This window comes from Protomyctophum bolini, assembly GCF_963924005.1.
Source record: "Protomyctophum bolini genome assembly, chromosome: 17".
Classification (NCBI taxonomy): Eukaryota; Metazoa; Chordata; class Actinopteri; order Myctophiformes; family Myctophidae; genus Protomyctophum; species Protomyctophum bolini.
Genome location: NC_137878.1, coordinates 42,611,535 through 42,634,371, shown reverse-complemented (window position 1 = coordinate 42,634,371; position 22,837 = coordinate 42,611,535). Strand labels below are relative to the sequence as shown.

Genomic DNA, 22,837 nt, shown 5'->3' with positions numbered 1-22,837 from the left:
AACCTGGTCTGGGAAAACCAGCGCCCAAAAAGAGGCCACATTATTTATTGTTGCGAGCTTGTAGATCTGCTGGTATTAAAAAAACATTGAGGCAGGGGGGAAAGTGCAAAAATGTGGAACATTCTATTGAAACACACATCTGTTACAGAGCTCCCTGGCACAAATAGGCCTACATTAAATGTAGTTGGGGGTCCATCATATCTCATTGACATGGAGATCTTTGAGAACGACTGGTTTAAATGGTAATCAAAGTTTAGAAACAAGACCAAATAAACAACTACATTTTAGAAACAAGACCAAATAATCAACTACACTTTAGAAACAAGACTTAATAAACAACTACACTTTAGAAACAAGACCAAATAAACACTACACTTTAGAAACAAGACCAAATAAACACTACACTTTAGAAACAAGACCAAATAATCAACTACACTTTAGAAACAAGACTTAATAAACAACTACACTTTAGAAACAAGACCAAATAAACACTACACTTTAGAAACAAGACCAAATAAACACTACACTTTATAAACAAGACCAAATAAACAACTACAATTTAGAAACAAGACCAAATAAACAACTACACTTTATAAACAAGACCAAATAAACAATTACACTTTAGAAACACGACCAAATAAACAACTACACTTTATAAACAAGACCAAATAAACAACTACACTTCAGAAACAAGACCAAATAAACAACTACACTTTAATAACATGCTCCAAAAAAAAGACAACTAACAATATTTACAAACAACTTTAAAGTTAAAATAAACACAAGCCGCCTTAAGTCGCTTCTAATAATCAATCAGACATGGCAACGCGGGTCCTCAGGGTGACCGTCACATAGCTGCCCTACATAAAGCCTGAACACAAACCCACACCAAACCAATGCAATGGACCCAACCGGCTGCAATGTGACTCCATGTTAATGTGTTGTGACTGAACTCAATGCTTACAGTGGGTAGGTTATACTGTACACACTATAGTTACATAGTTATATAAACATACAACACATGTTTATATTTATATAATGGTTATTATTAATGTCAATGTGACTCCATGTTAATGTGTTGTGACTGAACTCAATGTTTACAGTGGGCAGGTTACATACTCTATGGTTACATAGTTATTATATATAACAATGGTTGTGCTTGAAATGTACTGTAATTCTGCAAACTGTTAATACATATTTCAATCAATCAATCAGGTTACATAGTTAGTATCATAGACATATTTTATTACATGTTTACAATCAGTAAACACAACAAAGCAAAGCAACGCAACGCAACGTTTACAGTGGACTAATTACGGCTACAGTGTGCCTTTAGTGTAGAATAGATATTCGTCTAGAACATATAAACTCCATATTTGGGGTTATATTTGGCGACCTCATCACTCCGAGGACGAGGTCATGTTTATAAATTATAATGTGTTCCTTATATTTCTCCCGGCAGAATAACTACATATCCCATGGTGCTTTGCTGCCGTTCCCTGTGACCCGGAGAAGCTGCCAGAGGTGGACGGTAGTGAAGATGTCTCTGAGCTGTTGGACCACCTTCGTCCAGCTCAGGGTCTCTCCCAGCGCCAGGACACTTCTGACCAGCAGCCAGAGAGGCCCTCCCAGCGCCAGGACCCTTCTGACCAGCAGCCAGAGAGGCTCTCCCAGCGCCAGGACCCTTCTGACCAGCAGCCAGAGAGCAGTCCCCTGTGTGGCCCCCCGTACCGGAGGCCCCGGTGTCTGGGGCCCCGGTGTGGAGACACACCTAGAGCCCAGAAGATGCTACAGTTCCTCCTCCGAAGGACCACCCATCAGATGGGGAGGCCCGCCCAGCAGAGGCAGGAGGAGGGTGGTGATCACGGGCATCGGCCTGGTCTGTCCTCTGGGGACCGGGACGGAGCTTCCATGGAAGCGTCTGATCCAGGGTGAGATTATCACACAATTACAGAAAACTAGAGTAACGGCCGAGCTACACCGGGCAGGCGGGCACGTGTGCGTTTGACGTAATCGCACTGCGCGCACAAAGTATGCGTGCGAAATGCCCCGCGGCTACACCAGATCTGTGGCGCGCGGCAGGTTTGTGCGGGACCTTCCGGGAGGATATATAGATACGCGCGCATGGGGGCATACGCACGTAAAAAAAAAACGATCCTATTTTTAGAGCACTCGTAGGATGGCCCGCGGTATCCGTGCTTCTGGTGTAGCTGGTATCATTGGCATATATTGGTCCTATCCAAACGCACTGTACGCGCGCAGTAAACGCATACGCACACGCGCAAAATTGCCTGGTGTAGCTTGGCCGTAAAATGTTAGGAAGGGACTAGTGGACAAGAGATCCAGTAGAAGTCATAAATAAGGCACACTTGGTTGCATGCTGAAAATAGCTGATCTACAAGCTCTCAACGCGGTTGCATGCTGAAAATAGCTGATCTACAAGCTCTCAACGCGAAGAAGACTTTTTTTTACATTTCGATGTCAGGTCAACCTTTGATGTGTATGGCCCTCATTTATCAATCGAGTGTAAAATCTGCCACAGATTCGAGTGCAGGTTTCGTAGTACACCCACGTCGCCACGGCATTTATAAAGTGATCGCAAACAGCTGATCCTTCCTTAATTTCGTCCTGACGTTAATAAATGTGACGGCTGAAATCTATCTGGCACGCCCTGTGAAATCTAGCCTCGCCCTCGTTTTTGCGACATGAACAATCACAATACGACGGCTGGTAAGTTTGGTAACCAGGGTTACAGGAAAAAATACGTTTCTCCCGTGCCTTGCTGCCCACAGCCCCCTCTCGACACACACACACACACACACACAAACAGACGCACACGCAACTTGCAAGCCGAACTAACTGGTGTCTTGTTAAATAAATAAAGAACGAACACCTGCATGAATTAAATAAAGTTGTAGGCCTACCCTGTCTATTTCCCTCTCACCTCGCTTGCCTTGCTGTCATGTCCACGCATGCACGCATATACAATTATACATGACACATCGACATCGCATCGCCATGAATGGAATTAGGCTGGCCTATATTAATTTTACCCATTCGTGCGCAGTGCACGGCGAAGACTGCGCACTGCTGTGATATTAAAGTCCTGTAGGTGACTGCCGACATGATAGCCTAGCTCTCTCATGCAGCATGAGAGAGGCTATCATGTCGTCAAGGCAGTCATAATCAACGTTTATGTATGTGATTTCTGATTTGATCATTGATGAACGAATCATAAACATATGGATGAAGGCTTGCCGCTTGCATGTGTGCTGGTCGCCGCGGTCCCGTCCTCCCGAGCCCCGAAAATGATCTCGCTTTTATCTGAACTGTCAAAACTGTCAAAACCTGTCTAAGCACTTTTTTAAATGGTGAATGATTAAGCCCCTTACGCCTATAGCCTGCTAGTACTTACTACAAATAGGCAAGCTGTATGCTTGTCATTGTCAGTTGGAAATAAAGGCGTGCAGTCATTTATGCCTTTTAAAAAAAAAAAATATCATAATCACATATGCCGCATCACCGCATGCGCGTCTCTCATGCAGCATGAGAGAGGCTATCATGTCGCCAAGGCAGTCATAATCAACGTTTATGAAGTGATTTGATCATTGATGAACGAATCATAAACATATATGGATGAAGGCTTGCCGCGGCTAGCTGGTATGTGTTGGCGACGCACGCCGCGGTCCCGTCCTCCCTCCCGACCCCCGAAAATGATCTCGCTTTTATCTGAACTGTCAAAGCACTTATTTAAATGGTGAATGATTAAGCCCCTTACGCCTATAGCCTGCTAGTAGGCTACTTACTACAACTAGGCAAGCTGTATGCATGTCATTGTCACTTGGAAATAAAGCGTGCAGTCCATGTATGCCTTTTTTTAAATAATATCATAATCGCATATGCCGCATCACCGCGTCCGCATGCGCTCCAAAATCATCTCACAAGTGCGCTCGCATAACAAGGCCAGTAAAGCAGTGTTTGATTAAGCACAAACTAATACATTGTAAACATGTTATATTGTTTTTAATTGCGCGATTTTAATTACTTGTAAAATTGGAAATCTCTCTTTTGTTTTTTACATACACATTTTATACACGTTTTATATTAACATTTTAGGAGTGAAAACATATGTTTAGATGCCTGTGACAGCGTGTCAGCAGTTCAGACAAGGCTGCTCCGCTTGTGTACGACAGAAAAACAGCCAAGGAAAAAGCGTAAGCAAGCTGCCGACCAGACGTGGGATTTGAACGTTGTCACGTTCGATTTCAAGCTTTGTCGGAAATGGTAAATGTCAAAAATGTCGGCAATTTCGGCGTGCACCCATATTTTGGCGTACGCACGGTTGATAAATGAGGGCCTATGTGTGCACGTCCCTGTCTATGTGACAGTGGCATCCATAGCACCCCATAGCACCCCTTGAAAAATAGCAGATCTACAAGCTCATAGCGCGCCACTATGAGCTATGAGCTATGAGCTTATGAGCTTGTCAGGATGTAGAAGACATTTGTAGAATCTGATGTCAGGTCAGAATGGGTTAATAATTAAACTTTCAGGATGTAATAGATATTTTTAGAATCTGATCTCAGGTCAGAATGGGTTAATAATTAAGCTGTCAGGATGTAATAGATATTTTTAGAATCTGATCTCAGGTCAGAATGGGTTAATAATTAAACTGTCAGGATGTAGAAGACATTTGTAGAATCTGATCTCAGGTCAGAATGGAAAACTGTCAGGATGTAGAAGACATTTGTAGAAGCTGGTCTCAGGTCAGAATGGGTTAATAATTAAACTGTCAGGATGTAGAAGACATTTGTAGAATCTGGTCTCAGGTCAGAATGGGTTAATAATTAAACTGTCAGGATGTAGAAGACATTTGTAGAAGCTGGTCTCAGGTCAGAATGGGTTAATAATTAAACTGTCAGGATGTAGAAGACATTTGTAGAAGCTGGTCTCAGGTCAGAATGGGTTAACCCTTGATGTCCCTGTGTCCAGGTGAGAGTGGCGTGGTGGCGCTGTGCCCAGACCTGTACCGCTCGGTGCCCTGCAGGGTGGCAGCACTGGTGCCCAGAGGGGGGGAGGAGGGGCACTTCCAGGAGGAGCGCTTCGTGCCCCGAGGCCACGCCCACAGCATGTCCCCCGCCACCGTCATGGCGCTGGGAGCCGCCCAGCTGGCGTTGGACGACTCGGGGTGGTACCCGCGCACCCCCGAGGAGCAGCTGGGCACCGGGGTGGCAGTGGGCATGGGTACGTTGTTGTTGTTATTATTATTATTACTATTATTATTATTATTATTACTACTACATGGTGGCAGTGGGCATGGGTACGTTGTTGTTGTTATTATTATTATTACTATTATTATTATTATTACTAATACTACATGGTGGCAGTGGGCATGGGTACGTTGTTATTATTATTATTATTATTACATGGTGGCAGTGGGCATGGGTACATTATTATTATTACTACATGGTGGCAGTGGGCATGTGTGATGGGGGGAGGGGGGGCAATCACACACAACTGTTTGGTCAAACCATGTGACTTCCATTGGAAAAGCATTGAGGCGGCCATCAAACACAGACAGCATGTTGGTCTGATATGTGTGTACGAGGCCTCAGAGAGCTATTATTATTATTATTATGGACTCCTCATGCATTAAAGGAAGCATGAGGTCAGTCTGTTGGACTCCTCATGCATTAAAGGAAGCATGAGGTCAGTCTGTTGGACTCCTCATGCATTAAAGGAAGCATGAGGTCAGTCTGTAAAAACAAAACAAAAAAACAAGTGTCTCTAATGGTCGTTCCCGCCCCCTACAGGCATGGTGTCTCTGGAGGAAATCGCACGCACCGCGGCCGCCTTCCAGACCAGAGGATACAGCAAGGTCTGTCTTTTTTTTAAACGTGATATTTTGTCCCATTTCCACCGTTCCTAATCGTTCCTAATCGTTCCTAATCGTTCCAAACCGTTCCTAATCGTTCCTAATCGTTCCTAACCGTTCCTAATCGTTCCTAATCGTTCCAAATCGTCCTAAATCCCTCCGTCTCCTCGTCAGGTCAGCCCGTTCTTCGTGCCTCGTATCCTGGTCAACATGGCGGCGGGCCACATCAGCATCGCCCACGGCCTGAAGGGGCCCAACCACGCCGTGTCCACGGCGTGCACCACGGGGTGCCACGCGCTGGGCGACGCCTCGCGCTTCATCGCCCGCGGAGACGCCACCGTCATGCTGGCGGGAGGCACGGAGGCCTGCGTGGGACCGCTGGCCCTGGCCGGGTTCGCCCGCGCCCGGGCGCTCGCCACCAAGTGGAACGACACGCCCAGGTATTGTTGCTATGGACCGTTCTGGGGCGCGAGGAGGAACCCCCCCCTTTTGGGTGTTGTAAAAACGCATTGTGTTATACTTTAGCTGTTGAGAAATAGCAGATCTACAAGCTCGTAGCGCGCCACTCTGCTCGTAGGTCTGCTGTTTTTGAAAAATCGTGAAAATGTGGTGCAAATTTGGAATATATATTGTTTCAGAGCGAACGTTTTTAACTCATCGTGGCCGAGGGGGGGCAGCGGTACTGGTCCCTAACCCTAACCCAGGGTTCCCCAATTAGCGGCCCATTGTGGCCCGCAGAAGAAAAAAAAGAAAAAAAGAAGCTATAAATGGCATTAAATGGGGGTCAGTAGCCTCTGCATGTCAAACTGGGGGTCCTTTTCAAATGGGGTCTTTTGCCCTGAACATTAATTTCAGGGCAAGACCTCGACCTCGCGCGTGCCGACTCGGCCCCCAGCCTGGTACCGACTGGGCCCCCAGCCTGGTACCGACTCGGCCCCCAGCCTGGTACCGACTCGGCCCCCAGCCTGGTACCGACTGGGCCCCCAGCCTGGTACCGACTCGGCCCCCAGCCTGGTACCGACTCGGCCCCCAGCCTGGTAGCGACTCGGCCCCCAGCCTGGTACCGACTCGGCCCCCAGCCTGGTACCGACTCGGCCCCCAGCCTGGTACCGTAGTCAAAATATGGCCCTTGAGGAAAGTGAATTGGGGAACCCGGCCTAACCTCTACCCCTAACAGGCTGGCGTCCAGACCGTTCCACCCTGACAGAGAGGGCTTCGTGATGGGCGAGGGGGCAGCGGTTCTGGTGCTGGAGGAGTTGGACCACGCGGTGCAGCGCGGGGCCCGGCTCTACGCTGAGGTTCTGGGCTACGGTCTGTCTGGAGACGCCGGTCACATCACAGCGCCCCCGGAGGACGGAGACGGAGCCTACAGGTAGCGCCGTGGTTACTATGTAACGATGTCTCCGGTCGTTAACAGGTGGTTACTATGTAACGATGTCTCTGGTCGTTAACAGGTGGTTACTATGTAACGATGTCTCTGGTCGTTAACAGGTGGTTACTATGTAACGATGTCTCTGGTCGTTAACAGGTGGTTACTATGTAACGATGTCTCTGGTCGTTAACAGGTGGTTACTATGTAACGATGTCTCTGGTCGTTAACAGGTGGTTACTATGTAACGATGTCTCTGGTCGTTAACAGGTGGTTACTATGTAACGATGTCTCTGGTCGTTAACAGGTGGTAACTATGTAACGATGTCTCTGGTCGTTAACAGGTGGTAACGATGTAACGATGTCTCGTTAACAGGTGCATGGTGGCGGCTCTCAGAGACGCGGGCGTGTCTCCTGAAGACGTGTCGTACGTCAACGCCCACGCCACGTCCACTCCGCTGGGAGACGCAGCGGAGAACGCTGCTATCAGACGACTGCTGCTCACAGGTAGCACGCACACACACACACACACACACACAGGTAGCACGCACACACACACACACACACAGGTAGCACGCACACACACACACACACACACACACACACACACACACAGGTAGCACGCGCACACACACACACACACACACACACAGGTAGCACGCACACACACACACACACACAGGTAGCACGCACACACACACACACACACAGGTAGCACGCACACACACACACACACACACACACACACACAGGTAGCACGCACACACACACACAGGTAGCACACACACACACACACAGGTAGCACGCACGCGCACACACACACACACAACACACACACACACACACACACACACACACACACACACACACACACACACACACACAGGCAAATGTTCAATGCAAAAAAAAAACCCCACAATTAAATCGTTAATCACAATTACTTGTGTGCCATTTAAATGTCGTCATGGTGACAGGAGGAAGAGGCGGAGCCTCTGTGGCGGTGTCGTCCACTAAGGGGGCCACGGGTCACCTCCTGGGGGCCTCGGGGGCCCTGGAGGCTGCCTTCACCGCCCTGGCCTGTTATTACGCCGTGCTGCCCCCCACCCTCAACCTGGACCGCACCCAGGGGCCACACTTTGACCTCAACTATGTCCCCTGCACCGCTCAGCCCTGGAGGACCCCCGCACGGGGGCCCCAGGGGGGCCCCCAGGAGCCCCAGGAGCCCCACGGCCCCCAGGGGGGTCCCCAGGAGCCCCACGGCCCCCAGGAGCCCCAGGAGAGGAGGAGGATCGCTCTCAATAACTCGTTCGGGTTCGGAGGCACCAACGCCTCCCTGTGTCTCGCTAGTGTCTGATGTACGATGGACCCTGCCAGGCTGATGGGGGTCCCCGGACCCCTGAAAGCCCTTCATGGACCCCCTGGGGGTCCCCGGACCCCTGAAAGCCCTACATGGACCCCCTGGGGACCTGAAAGCCTCTCACAGACCTAAGCTTGTAGATCAACTATTACCGCTATTTTGTGAATGATTTTTTTTTCCTTTTTTTTTTTGAAGAAACAATTAAAATGTGATTTAATTGTATTATTTCAGTTATTTGTCATATCTGCTCTGTGCAGTTTGTGATTGCAAAACCTGAAATGTTAAAATGCAAAAAAAATGAAAATGACAACTAACGATTAAATTGTCAACCGCAAGTATTTGTGTGATAGAGTTCTATGTCTACATAAAACGATATCCGAGATACATAAGTTGAGTCTGTAAGGTGGGAGGGGCTAGGGGAGGGGCTACGGGCTGTAAGGTGGGAGGGGCTAGGGGAGGGGCTACGGGCTGTAAGGTGGGAGGGGCTACAGGCTGTAAGGTGGGAGGGGCTACGGGCTGTAAGGTGGGAGGGGCTAGGGGAGGGGCTACGGGCTGTAAGGTGGGAGGGGCTAGGGGAGGGGCTACAGGCTGTAAGGTGGGAGGGGCTAGGGGAGGGGCTACAGGCTGTAAGGTGGTCGAGGATAGGGGAGGGGCTACGGGCTGTAAGGTGGGAGGGGCTAGGGGAGGGGCTACAGGCTGTAAGGTGGTCGAGGCTAGGGGAGGGGCTACGGGCTGTAAGGTGGTCGAGGATAGGGGAGGGGCTACGGGCTGTAAGGTGGTCGAGGCTAGGGGAGGGGCTACGGGCTGTAAGGTGGTCGAGGATAGGGGAGGGGCTACGGGCTGTAAGGTGGTCGAGGATAGGGGAGGGGCTACGGGCTGTAAGGTGGTCGAGGATAGGGGAGGGGCTACGGGCTGTAAGGTGGTCGAGGATAGGGGAGGGGCTACGGGCTGTAAGGTGGTCGAGGATAGGGGAGGGGCTACAGGCTGTAAGGTGGTCGAGGATAGGGGAGGGGCTACAGGCTGTAAGGTGGGAGGGGCTAGGGGAGGGGCTACGGGCTGTAAGGTGGTCGAGGCTAGGGGAGGGGCTACGGGCTGTAAGGTGGTCGAGGATAGGGGAGGGGCTACGGGCTGTAAGGTGGTCGAGGATAGGGGAGGGGCTACGGGCTGTAAGGTGGTCGAGGCTAGGGGAGGGGCTACGGGCTGTAAGGTGGTCGAGGATAGGGGAGGGGCTACGGGCTGTAAGGTGGGAGGGGCTAGGGGAGGGGCTACAGGCTGTAAGGTGGTCGAGGCTTGTAGATCTGCTATTTTCAGCATGCAACTAATTGGAAGATGACTTATAGTGGATCTATTGTCCACTAGACTAGTCCCTTAGTAACATTTTAGTCTAGTTTTTATTTGTTGACAAAATTGTAGCTTAGACTTAGTCATCATAGCTTAGTTTTCATGTCGTTTCCATTTAGTTTTAGTCAGTGATAAAAAGGTAGTCGATGAACATTTTTCGTCGTAGTTTTAGTCGACGAAAACAAACAAAACTGCTCAGAGTGTTCTATAAGGAGTTCAGAGTGAGCCCCGCCCCCGCGCATTCTATAAGAGCGCCATCCAGAGTGTTCTGACGAGCAGCACCACCCACTGGCTGGTCTGGGGAACTGCACCGCCGACAGAACAGAAAGCCCCCAGTGTTCCAAGACACGGCCACGCCCACGGCCGGGAAAACGTTACATGAGCATCAAGAGCAGCTCCTCCGGACTCTGGAACACTTTCTACTTGTCAACAATTAAGACTAATTAGAACAAGAACTAGGTCTGTTGACGCCTCACAGACTGACCTGAATCTGTCTTTTGTTTCAGGCTACATCAATTCCTCTTTTGTTCTTTGGCTTTATAGAAGTACGTCTCTAAATGTTTTGATGAATTATAAGGTGGACCCTCTCGTCAACAAGTGTGATGCTTTATTGGTGTCGTCCACTCACAGTCAACAGTCTTTGTGTTGAGTCTGTGCTTGAAATGTACTGTAATTATTATGTTACAGTATGTAATCATGTTTTTCTTTTAACTGCAATGATGAGCTGCTGCACAAACAAGAATTCCCCCCATGTTACTGTCATTTGTCTGTCTGTCTGGGGTCCTTGAACATGAAATGGTTTTATCAGAAAACTGTCAGGATTTAGAAGACATTTGTAGTCGTCAGGTCTAAATGGGTTAAGCCGTAATGTCTAGACCAGGGTTCCCCAAATAAATGTCCTCAAGGGCCCCAGTCTGACTAGTGTACCAGGCTGGGGGCCCAGTCTGACTAGTGTACCAGGCTGGGGGCCCAGTCTGACTAGTGTACCAGGCTGGGGGCCCAGTCTGACTAGCGTACCAGGCTGGGGGCCCAGTCTGACTAGCGTACCAGGCTGGGGGCCCAGTCTGACTAGCGTACCAGGCTGGGGGCCCAGTCTGACTAGCGTACCAGGCTGGGGGCCCAGTCTGACTAGCGTACCAGGCTGGGGGCCCAGTCTGGCAGAGGCTACTGACCCCCATGTAATGCCATTTATATCTGGGACCCCTTTTTTTTAATTCTTCCAGCGGGCACTCCGCGGGCCGCAAATGGCCCGCGGGCCGCCTATTGGGGAACCTGGTCTAGACTATGTGTGCAGCAAGTCGTTATGAGTCTAACTCGTCACACACAAAGCGTTACGCCACACTGTTCCTCTGTTGTCTCTCAGTGGAGTCACAAGCTGAGGCACACCCCCCCCCCCCCTCCCTCTAAAATCTAAACCGTATGTTCCCTCTACCTGAGTCCATCCATCTCTACTGGGACGGAGCTAGTGAGTACATCTCTACCTGGAAGCAGAGAGTCCATCCATCTCTACTGGGACGCAGGGAGTGGATCCATCTCTACCGGACGCAGGGAGTCAGATCGCCTGAGGACTTATATCTGTGGTAAGCTATTTGTAAGTGTATTTTGTTTATTCATAAGCTGTTTGTTTGTTTGTTTGTTTGTTGTTATGATTATTATTACTTGTGCAAGCAGAGCGCGCAAGTGATAGTTTTGCCCGGCTCGTATGCACCGTCCCAGCCAACCCGCCACTTTTGATGCGTATGCACCGTCCCAGCAAATTGTGCCTGCATGCTTTGCTGGGACCAGATTACATGGTGTGTATATGTATAACTAGCTCTCAATGATGACGTAATAAATATGTGGATTAAAGGACCCAATGCCAGAGTGTAATTGGTTTTCGATGGTGATCTAATGATGATATGTTTTAGTGTTGGGAGGATTAAAGGTAATGCTCCTGTGTATACATGTATGTAATCTGGCATCACTGCCGTATAAGGCACAGTTTGCTGGGACGGTGCATACGCATCAAAAGTGGCGGGTTACCGCTAATCAACTTACAAATTACATATACATATATCTATAACTAGCTCTCAATGATGACGAAAGAAACATGTGGATTAAAGGACCCAATGCCGGAGCGTAATTGGTTTTCGATGGTGATTGGCAGAGGGCCTTAAGGCGCTGTAGAGGGCGCTGTAGCACTCGACTGAAAATGCAAGCTTTCTAACGCGCGTATAGCTCATGAACCGTTAGACCGTCGGCAATGAAACCTCGACACACGCATTCGTCTCCTCATGCCGAACAACTTTCGTGTTCTGACTTTTGACCTCTGACCTTTAGATCACCCACCAAAAGAAAGGGGGGGGGGGGGGGGGGGCTGCTCCATTCCTCAGCCTGGTAGGAAAGTCTGTGAAAGATTTCACGTAAATGGCAAAACGCTGCGTTCATGATTTGAGGCTTTTTGTTCAAAACGGGCCAATCCTGCAAACTTTGAAAGCCAATAATGTTAGCTAATTAGGATGGAATATCGGACGGATCTGTCTTGAACACATGACTATAGAGACACACAGGCGGAGTGCAAAACATACTTTCTCCCCATGCCTTCGGCCTGGTGGAGAAAAGAAAACCCTAGTTCAGAATCTTCAGTATTTAGTATACAGTGTTCAGTAAATAGCCGATCTACAAACCCCTCAGCTCTCCCACCACCCCTCTGGGTCCTCTCAGCTCTCCTCCTCTATACAAGCTCATAGCGTGGCACTGCTTGTAGGTCTTCTCTTTTTGAAAAACCTTTGAATATATATTCTTTCCTGGAAAAGGGTCTCAGTGCCAACATCCGATCTTCAGTCCTTGGCGTGACGTTTGACAGTAACCTGTAATCCGATAAGCACGTTAGTTCTGTGGTCAGTTTCTTTCAATTAAGGCTCCTGGGTTGGAGTAAATAAACTTAACTTATTTGCCTTTTTTAATGACATTTTACTACATTTTAAAATGGTTCAACTAGCCGGTCTACATCGACACGTTGTGGGCTTGTAGATCGGCTAGTTTATTTACTCCAACCCAGGAGCCTTAAATTGAAAGAAACTGACCACAGAACTAATGTGCTCATCGGATTACAGGTTACTGTGACCAACGCAGTCGATGTAACTAACAAAATGTTATCCAGTCAGCACGAAAACAACACGAATATAGATTCTTCCAGACTGTCAACCATGCTAAGGTGAACCAACGTTTAAACCAACCATGCTAAGGTGAACCAACGTTTAAACCAACCATGCTAAGGTGAACCAACGTTTAAACCAACCATGCTAAGGTGAACCAACGTTTAAACCAACCATGCTAAGGTGAACCAACGTTTAAACCAACCATGCTAAGGTGAACCAACTGAAGGTGAACTCTAATTTAGACTTCTTAGCACTGAGCGAAACCTGGCTTCATAATGTCGCAACAAGTGTGATCGATGTTCCTGGCTGTGTGTGCTACAGAAAGGACAGGATGTTCCTGGCTGTGTGCTACAGAAAGGACAGGATGTTCCTGGCTGTGTGCTACAGAAAGGACAGGATGTTCCTGGCTGTGTGCTACAGAAAGGACAGGATGTTCCTGGCTGTGTGCTACAGAAAGGACAGGAAGAGTAGGAGGTGTATTATTGTATATCAGAGACACTTTTAACACAATATAAGCCCAAGACGTCCACAGACGTCCTAGGAATGACCGCATGTAGTGTCCAGGACGTCTGTCCTAGGAATGACCACATATAGTTAATGTCAAAACATAACTTTAAACAGATGGTCAAAGACCCAAACAAGCAAAACTCTAATTGACTAGATATTTACAAACAAACCAGAACGGATTACATAAGGACGTATAATTGAATAACGGATCTTTCCGACCATAACATGAACCTGGTAGACAGAAAAATAAGCAAACAACGTCTGCCTGTATTCATTACAAGGGAGAGCATTCATCCCCAAAAGTAAATTTCCCCAATTTGAAAATGAACTGAATAATGATGATTAGACTGACATTATTCAAACCACCGAAGTAGACAACTGCTGTCTCACTCTAACGAAAACACTTACGGACTTCATCAATACATTTACAAAACATTTCAAAGGAAGGAAACATACAGCCTCTTTACCCTGGCTTAACAATGATATTCAACAGTTAATGGAAAAAATGAGATCTGGCACTGAAAAAGTCACTGACCACCAAACGAAACACAGACGGTCATATTTTTACAGGACGGAGGAATTTGGTGCTCAGGGAACAGCGCACATTTTTACACACCTGATAGCAGAATCTAAAGGAGAAGCACAGCTCTGTGGAAACACTCAGAATCTAAAGGAGAAGCACAGCTCTGTGGAAACACTCAGAATCTAAAGGAGAACCACAGCTCTGTAGAAACACTCAGAATCTAAAGGAGAACCACAGCTCTGTAGAAACACTCAGAATCTAAAGGAGAAGCACAGCTCTGTAGAAACACTCAGAATCTAAAGGAGAAGCACAGCTCTGTAGAAACACTCAGAATCTAAAGGAGAACCACAGCTCTGTAGAAACACTCAGAATCTAAAGGAGAACCACAGCTCTGTAGAAACACTCAGAATCTAAAGGAGAACCACAGCTCTGTAGAAACACTCAGAATCTAATGGAGAACCACAGCTCTGTAGAAACACTCAGAATCTAAAGGAGAACCACAGCTCTGTGGAAACACTCAGAATCTAAAGGAGAACCACAGCTCTGTAGAAACACTCAGAATCTAAAGGAGAACCACAGCTCTGTAGAAACACAATCTAAAGGAGAACCACAGCTCTGTAGAAACACTCAGAATCTAAAGGAGAACCACAGCTCTGTAGAAACACTCAGAATCTAATGGAGAACCACAGCTCTGTAGAAACACTCAGAATCTAAAGGAGAACCACAGCTCTGTAGAAACACTCAGAATCTAAAGGAGAACCACAGCTCTGTAGAAACACTCAGAATCTAAAGGAGAACCACAGCTCTGTAGAAACACTCAGAATCTAAAGGAGAAGCACAGCTCTGTGGAAACACTCAGAATCTAAAGGAGAACCACAGCTCTGTAGAAACACAATCTAAAGGAGAAGCACAGCTCTGTAGAAACACTCAGAATCTAAAGGAGAAGCACAGCTCTGTAGAAACACAATCTAAAGGAGAATCACAGCTCTGTAGAAACACTCAGAATCTAAATGAGAACCACAGCTCTGTAGAAACACTCAGAATCTAAAGGAGAAGCACAGCTCTGTAGAAACACTCAGAATCTAAAGGAGAACCACAGCTCTGTAGAAACACTCAGAATCTAAAGGAGAACCACAGCTCTGTAGAAACACTCAGAATCTAAAGGAGAATCACAGCTCTGTAGAAACACTCAGAATCTAAAGGAGAACCACAGCTCTGTAGAAACACTCAGAATCTAAAGGAGAACCACAGCTCTGTAGAAACACAATCTAAAGGAGAACCACAGCTCTGTAGAAACACTCAGAATCTAAAGGAGAACCACAGCTCTGTAGAAACACTCAGAATCTAATGGAGAACCACAGCTCTGTAGAAACACTCAGAATCTAAAGGAGAACCACAGCTCTGTAGAAACACTCAGAATCTAAAGGAGAACCACAGCTCTGTAGAAACACTCAGAATCTAAAGGAGAACCACAGCTCTGTAGAAACACTCAGAATCTAAAGGAGAAGCACAGCTCTGTGGAAACACTCAGAATCTAAAGGAGAACCACTGCTCTGTAGAAACACAATCTAAAGGAGAACCACAGCTCTGTAGAAACACAATCTAAAGGAGAAGCACAGCTCTGTAGAAACACAATCTAAAGGAGAATCACAGCTCTGTAGAAACACTCAGAATCTAAAGGAGAACCACAGCTCTGTAGAAACACTCAGAATCTAAAGGAGAACCACAGCTCTGTAGAAACACTCAGAATCTAAAGGAGAAGCACAGCTCTGTAGAAACACTCAGAATCTAAAGGAGAACCACAGCTCTGTAGAAACACTCAGAATCTAAAGGAGAACCACAGCTCTGTGGAAACACTTAAATAATCCATCTAAAATTAAGCCCAGTTGTACCACATAAAAAAAACAACAACTATCAAATCACTTTCTAGCATGCATGCTTTAAAGCTGCTATAAGCAACAATATGTACACATTTTAATGACTTTGTTTTTGTATTTATTTATTGGTATTCAGACGGCCAGCAATGGGTAAAACGCTCCCAAAAAGAATGGAGTCTCTGTGACACATCTAGGGGGCGCTATCTGCATTCAAAGATGTTCCATGGGGGCAGATGGGGCAGCGGTGGATCAGCGGTAGAGTGGCCGGATGGTAACCGCAAGGTTCCCGGTTCGATCCCTGTGCGCTCCCCCAGAGTTAGGGCTGTATTTTGCGTGTCTTAAGGACCAGGTCTTATTCCCTAACTTGAGTAAACTAAAGACCTGGAGGCGTGATCAATGCCATTTGGCTATTCTGAGTGGCCAAAGAGCATTGACCACGCCTCCAGGTCTTTAGTTTACTCAAGTTAGGGAATAAGACCTGGTACTTAAGACACGCAAATTACAGCCCTTAGTGTCCAAGTGTCCTTGAGCAAGACACTGAAACCCTGATTGCCCCTGATGTGCAGCTTGGTGCCTTGCATGGTTTCCTGCTGCCATCGGTGTATGAATGTGTGTGTGTGTGTGTGTGTGTGAATGGGTGAATGTAATGTAAAGTTGCATAAGCATATGACGTTGCATGCATTTAATTTGTAAATCTTTGAAACTTTTCACAAAACCGCAATTTTCATTGGCTCATAAAACCTTAATTGTTTTCTCTTAAAACAAGTACCCTTGTCCGTATCGGTCCAAAGTTTCCGTGCATTTTTATCAAAGATCCTGAGAGGAGATGCATTTTAACTGATGTTCATATAATTCAAAATGGCGGGTGATCTAGAGGTTAGAGGTCAAAAGTAAGAGCAGGCCCGAGGAGACGCATGTGGGTGTCGAAGTTTCATTGCCGGCGTTCAAACGGTGCATGAGCTACGCGCGTTCAAGGTTGTGGTCGTGGGCTTCGCATCCTCACCGTTTGGCATGTCTCTCTCTACCATGTTGGCATGTCCCTCTACCATGTTGGCATGGCCCTCTCTACCATGTTGGCATGGCCCTCTCTACCATGTTGGCATGTCCCTCTACCATGTTGGCATGGCCCTCTCTACCATGTTGGCATGGCCCTCTCTACCATGTTGGCATGTCCCTCTCTACCATGTTGGCATGGCCCTCTCTACCATGTTGGCATGGCCCTCTCTACCATGTTGGCATGTCCCTCTCTACCATGTTGGCATGGCCCTCTCTACCATGTTGGCATGGCCCTCTCTACCATGTTGGCATGTCCCTCTCTACCATGTTGGCATGTCCCTCTACCATGTTGGCATGGCCCTCTCTACCATGTTGGCATGTCCCTCTCTACCATGTTGGCATGTCCCTCTCTACCATGTTGGCATGGCCCTCTCTACCATGTTGGCATGTCCCTCTCTACCATGTTGGCATGGCTCTCTCTACCATGTTGGCATGGCCCTCTCTACCATGTTGGCATGTCCCTCTCTACCATGTTGGCATGTCCCTCTACCATGTTGGCATGGCCCTCTCTACCATGTTGGCATGTCCCTCTACCATGTTGGCATGTCCCTCTACCATGTTGGCATGTCCCTCTCTACCATGTTGGCATGTCCCTCTACCATGTTGGCATGTCCCTCTACCATGTTGGCATGTCCCTCTCTACCATGTTGGCATGTCCCTCTCTACCATGTTGGCATGTCCCTCTCTACCATGTTGGCATGGCCCTCTCTACCATGTTGGCATGGCCCTCTCTACCATGTTGGCATGTCCCTCTCTACCATGTTGGCATGGCCCTCTCTACCATGTTGGCATGGCTCTCTCTACCATGTTGTGAAAACCGACTGCGCGGTTCAGCCAGAACTGCTATTTTTGGCGGAAAGAGGAGAAGAAAAAAAACAGACAAAAACTCTAAGGAACCAAAAGCCTTTGATTTGATTTAGGTTAATTTGATTAGATTAGATTAGATTAGATTATGCGGCGGCCCGCCGGGCTGCTGTCGGAAAACATCCGGCACGCTGTACAAAAACACACTGTACAAAAACACTGTACAGAAACACTGTACAGAAACACACTGTACAGAAACACACTGTACAGTAACACACTGTACAGAAACACACTGTACAGAAACACACTGTACAGTACAGTACTGCCGTGCCAAAACATTGCCTCCCCCACTTTCACTTCCAGAAAGGAGGTGACGATCAACAACACAGCGATTATAACTAAAAAAATTGTAACTAAACTAAATTATAACTGAGACACATTCTAACCCACAGAGTCATTGTCATGATGGCATTAATTATCATCATTGAAACAATCTCCACATAATAAACAAACAAAGCAGATTGCAGGTCACAGTGCACACATTATTCATGTACTGTATGTTATGTGAATTCATTTGTGTTTCTTCATCGGCTACAGGACTCAGGAGACATGGAATGGTTCAAACGTCGACGTGAAAGTGATCCTGATTTTAAAGGTGACAACAATGTTTCTTAGACATATTTATGATCACAGAGTCCAGGTTGGGGCCCTGGGGGGCCCTGGGATCCTGGGGGGTCCTGGGGGCCTGAGAGGTACACCCCCCCCCCAGTGTACCTCTCCATGGGCAGCGGTGGCCGAACGGTTTGCTGAGCGGTCTTGATATCGGAAAGGTCGCTAGTTCGTATCCCCGGACCGGCACGTTAAAATTACCACCACTGAAGTGCCCTTGAGCAAGGCATTGAACCTCTACCATGAAATGTTCTATGAGCAGGGCCTGGCTGTAAACAAGTTCTTGAGCTTAGTCCAGTTACCCTGCAGGGTAAACATAGTACCTTTCCTTTCCTTAGTCCAGTTACCCTGGGTAAACATGGTAACTTTCCTTTCCTTAGTCCAGTTACCCTGGGTAAACATGGTACCTTTCCTTTCCTTAGTCCAGTTCCCCTGGGTAAACATAGTACCTTTCCTTTCCTTAGTCCAGTTACCCTGGGTAAACATAGTACCTTTCCTTTCCTTAGTCCTGGGTAAACATGGTACCTTTACTTTCCTTAGTCCAGTTACCCTGGGTAAACATGTACCTTTCCTTTCCTTAGTCCAGTTGCCCTGCAGGGTAAACATAGTACCTTTCCTTTCCTTTATGCTTGCCCAGAGCTGTGTGAGAAGTTCCTTCTCCACTTTGTAGACCAAATAGATGGAATCCAGCTGCAGCTTTCTGTTGTGATCAGAGAGCCCTCAGAAGGTCCTGTTGTGATCAGAGAGCCCTCAGAAGGTCCTGTTGTGATCAGAGAGCCCTCAGAAGGTCCTGTTGTGATCAGAGAGCCCTCAGAAGGTCCTGTTGTGATCAGAGAGCCCTCAGAAGGTGGTCCTCAGAATGGGTTAAAAACCGTTAAATTAACACTAAAGTAAAGGTGTCATAATATGTCACTATAATTGTTTCATTTACTCCAACAGGTGGCTTTAAACTCGTCACCACTGAAGGCACCGTTCGGGGCGAGACGGGTAAAAATGTCACCCTCTCCTGTCAGCTCTCTCCCGAGACCAACGCCGTTTCCATGACGATCAGGTGGTTTAAGGAGACCGAGTGCATCTACCTGTACAAGAACGGCCAGGTGGTCGAGGGGAGGGGCTACGAGGGGGGCAGACTGACCCTGAACGCCAAGGAGCTGCCGAGAGGCAACGTGTCTCTGACGCTGAAGAACTACAGAGACGAGACGGACGATGGAGGTTACATCTGTCAGGTCCAGCATGGAGAACAGGAGGTGGAGACGGCTGTGGGATTAGGATGTAAGTGATGTATCCTACTGTCTGTCACAGTGCAATATTATTAACCCATTCTGACCTGAGATCAGATTCTAAAAATGTCTTCTGCATCCTGACAGTTTTCATTCTGACCTGAGATCACATTCTAAAAATGTCTTCTGTGTCAGTCGCTCTTCGATTGAAAAAATTAATAAATAGCAGACCTACAAGCTCGTAGCGCGCCACTCGGTGGCGCGCTATGAGCTTGTAGATCTGCTATTTTTCAATAGCTAAAGCATGACATGATGCCAACACCAAAATGGGTTCTTGCCAAAAATGACGTGTACAATCAATGATGTGATCATGTTTATCTCTTCATGTAGATATTACTATTATATATATTAATATATATATATATTAATATATATATATATATATAACTGGAGGTCTGACAAAAAACAGTAACAATATGAAGTAAGTACAGCTTTGTGATGTCACTGAGATGTACTTGTTACTGTTACTACATTTCTTTCAGACCTCCAGTTCTAGGCAACACAGAACACATGGAAAAAAAAGGTTTCTCGCTGTTCTCAGGTTGAATATTGATATGCGATTAAAATGCGATTAATCTAGATTAATTAACTACAAAGCCTCTGATTAATTAGATTAATTTTTTTAATCGAGTCCCAGCTCTAATATATATATATATATATATATATATATATATATTATAATATTATATAAATATAATATTGTGCTTTGCTTTCATACAATGTCTAGAATTATTTACATTAATCTGAATCGTCATTATGTTCTAAATTGTCTGGCACAAACCTTGTATCTCTCCATATATTCTTTTTAATGTTTTGTCAAAAAAGAAATATAATATAATTTATATGTTGTGGTAATGTGGTTTATGATGGTTTCACACAAAAACAAACTTTTTCAGTAATAGTTCAAAGTCTGTATATGATTTTTTTTTTAGATAAGTAATGAACGATTGAAAAACTTGACTTCAAAACCTTTTATTTGACTACAGTATTTCCTGAAAAGTAACAATTTTGTGCAGCCAGACGATTTGACATAATATCAACATCATATTAGAGTTAAATTATTGAGTTAACAATATTTAAATTATGTTCTTTCATGCCACGATTAACTATTTGTAAACGATGAGTCATATTTCTGTATGTGAAGTATTATTATTATTATTATTATTATTTTTATATATTTTTTATCCCACGATTTTGTAACCCATTTTTCACCCCTGTGCCAATCATCTACTGTGATCCTGGGCTCTACACACCCTCCGCCAACCTGGGGAGAGCAACGGACTTAACTCATGCTCCCTTCATGCCTGAGTGTCCAAGTTGCTCCTTTACACCTGACAGGGGGGGAGTTTCCCTGGTTGGACGTAGCGCGTGGAAGGAACACGTTATTCCAACCAGTTCCTTTCCCCTCCATCAGGCGCCCCGGCTGGCCAGGGGGAGGCAGTTTAGAGACCAGGATTACTGCATGTTTTTGTGAGGGTACCTAGTATTATTTGTCTAATTATGAATGTGTTTTGTCTTTTCATTATGAACATGAATGGAACGTGACTATAGCTGGTGAGTATCAAATCTATTCTACTTCATGTACAGATTTCAGATATTTCAAACTATTTCAAACTGAATAGTTAGATTACTTCTACTAGATTCATTCAGCTCAATTATTGAGATAACAGATTAATTAAAATAATATAATGCCAAATTAACTATTTCTATATTTCTATATTCTAAATGATGAGTTAGTATGTATGTGAAGTATATTTTTTCTAATTATGAATGTGTTTTGTCTTTTCATGAATTATGAACATGAATGGAACGTGACTACAGCGAGTGAGTATCAAATCTATTCTACTTCATAATGTGTTTTTATTAAGTTTCAGTGGTGGCCACCATCTTTGAATGGTCCTTTTTGAGGGTTACTTTAGCGGCCATTTTCTAGCTTGGCATACAGCAGACTTTGGATTCAGCAGACCTTAATACCCCTAGAAAACATGTAGGCCATACATTAACATGATTTGCCTTCGCGGTTCATATATTTGGGGAAATGACCCAGACTAAAGGTCATTACACACTGGCGAAGCGATATATTCGTGCGAATAATTCGCATTTAAAAAAAAACAATTGAAGTCCATGCAAGCTTCCACATCAGTGGCGAATGTGCGAATGTGCGAAAATGCGACCGTTTTCGCTCTTTATTTGTTCGCTCTGGTGTCGTATTTTGCAGAGATTCGCAGGCGAACTGCAACATGCAATATTTCGCATTTTCAGATCGCTTATTCGCATCGCGTCGCTAATTCGCCAGTGTGTAATGACCTTAACTAAGTCAAATTAAGCTCTAATCAAGCCCCGGATATTACACAGCGATGCACATAAAGGCCGCGCGCGTGCGAGAGCGCGCACGCGAGGATTTCGGCCGCTTTTAGGTAGATTACATCGGCCGTTAGCCAAACTAGCCAGAGGTCACTATACATTATGTTACATTAACCCATTCTGACCTGAGATCAGATTCATACGAGGTTTCCACTGGACACACACTGGTCTGATTAACCCATTCTGACCTGAGATCAGATTCATACGAGGTTTCCACTGGACACACACTGGTCTGATTAACCCATTCTGACCTGAGATTAGATTCTAAAAATGTCAGTCGCTCTTCGATTTTTCAAAAATAGCAGACCTACAAGCTCGTAGCGCGCCACTCGGTGGCGCGCTACGAGCTTGTAGATCTGCTGTTTTTCAATAGCTAAAGCATAACATGATGCTAATACCAAAATGGGTTCCCGTTCAGAATGGGTTAAGCCCCCGATTATAGGGAATAAAACCATTACGTCATTTACGTCAGTGGGGGATTCATTACGTCAATAGCGTCAAGGGCCATAAGAGCGTTTAATGTCTGATGTAAAATGCAACAATTAACTAAATTCTAAATGATGAGTTACACGTTTGTATGTGAAGTATATTGTTTATAATTATGAATGTTGTTTTGTCTTTTCATTATGAACATGGAATGGAACGTGACTAATAGGGTGTGAGTATCAAATCTAT

The 22,837-nt window shown here is 46.1% G+C and overlaps 1 protein-coding gene across 2 annotated transcripts; it reads left to right on the top strand.

Annotated features, from left to right (window-relative positions):
- The first annotated feature begins 888 nt into the window (after window positions 1-888).
- On the top strand, window positions 889-8,770 carry oxsm (3-oxoacyl-ACP synthase, mitochondrial). Of its 2 annotated transcripts, XM_080787998.1 has the most exons (8): window positions 889-969; window positions 1,463-1,931; window positions 4,993-5,244; window positions 5,814-5,878; window positions 6,050-6,315; window positions 7,053-7,247; window positions 7,621-7,751; window positions 8,219-8,768. In XM_080787998.1, the coding sequence occupies exons 2-8, from the start codon at window positions 1,541-1,543 to the stop codon at window positions 8,596-8,598; spliced, it is 1,680 nt and encodes a 559-aa protein (XP_080644124.1). In that variant the 5' UTR covers window positions 889-969; window positions 1,463-1,540; the 3' UTR covers window positions 8,599-8,768. The 2 variants fall into 2 exon arrangements, with proteins under 2 accessions (XP_080644124.1, XP_080644125.1); XM_080787999.1 differs by lacking the exon at window positions 4,993-5,244 and having other exon boundaries at window positions 8,219-8,770.
- The last annotated feature ends 14,067 nt before the right edge of the window (window positions 8,771-22,837 follow it).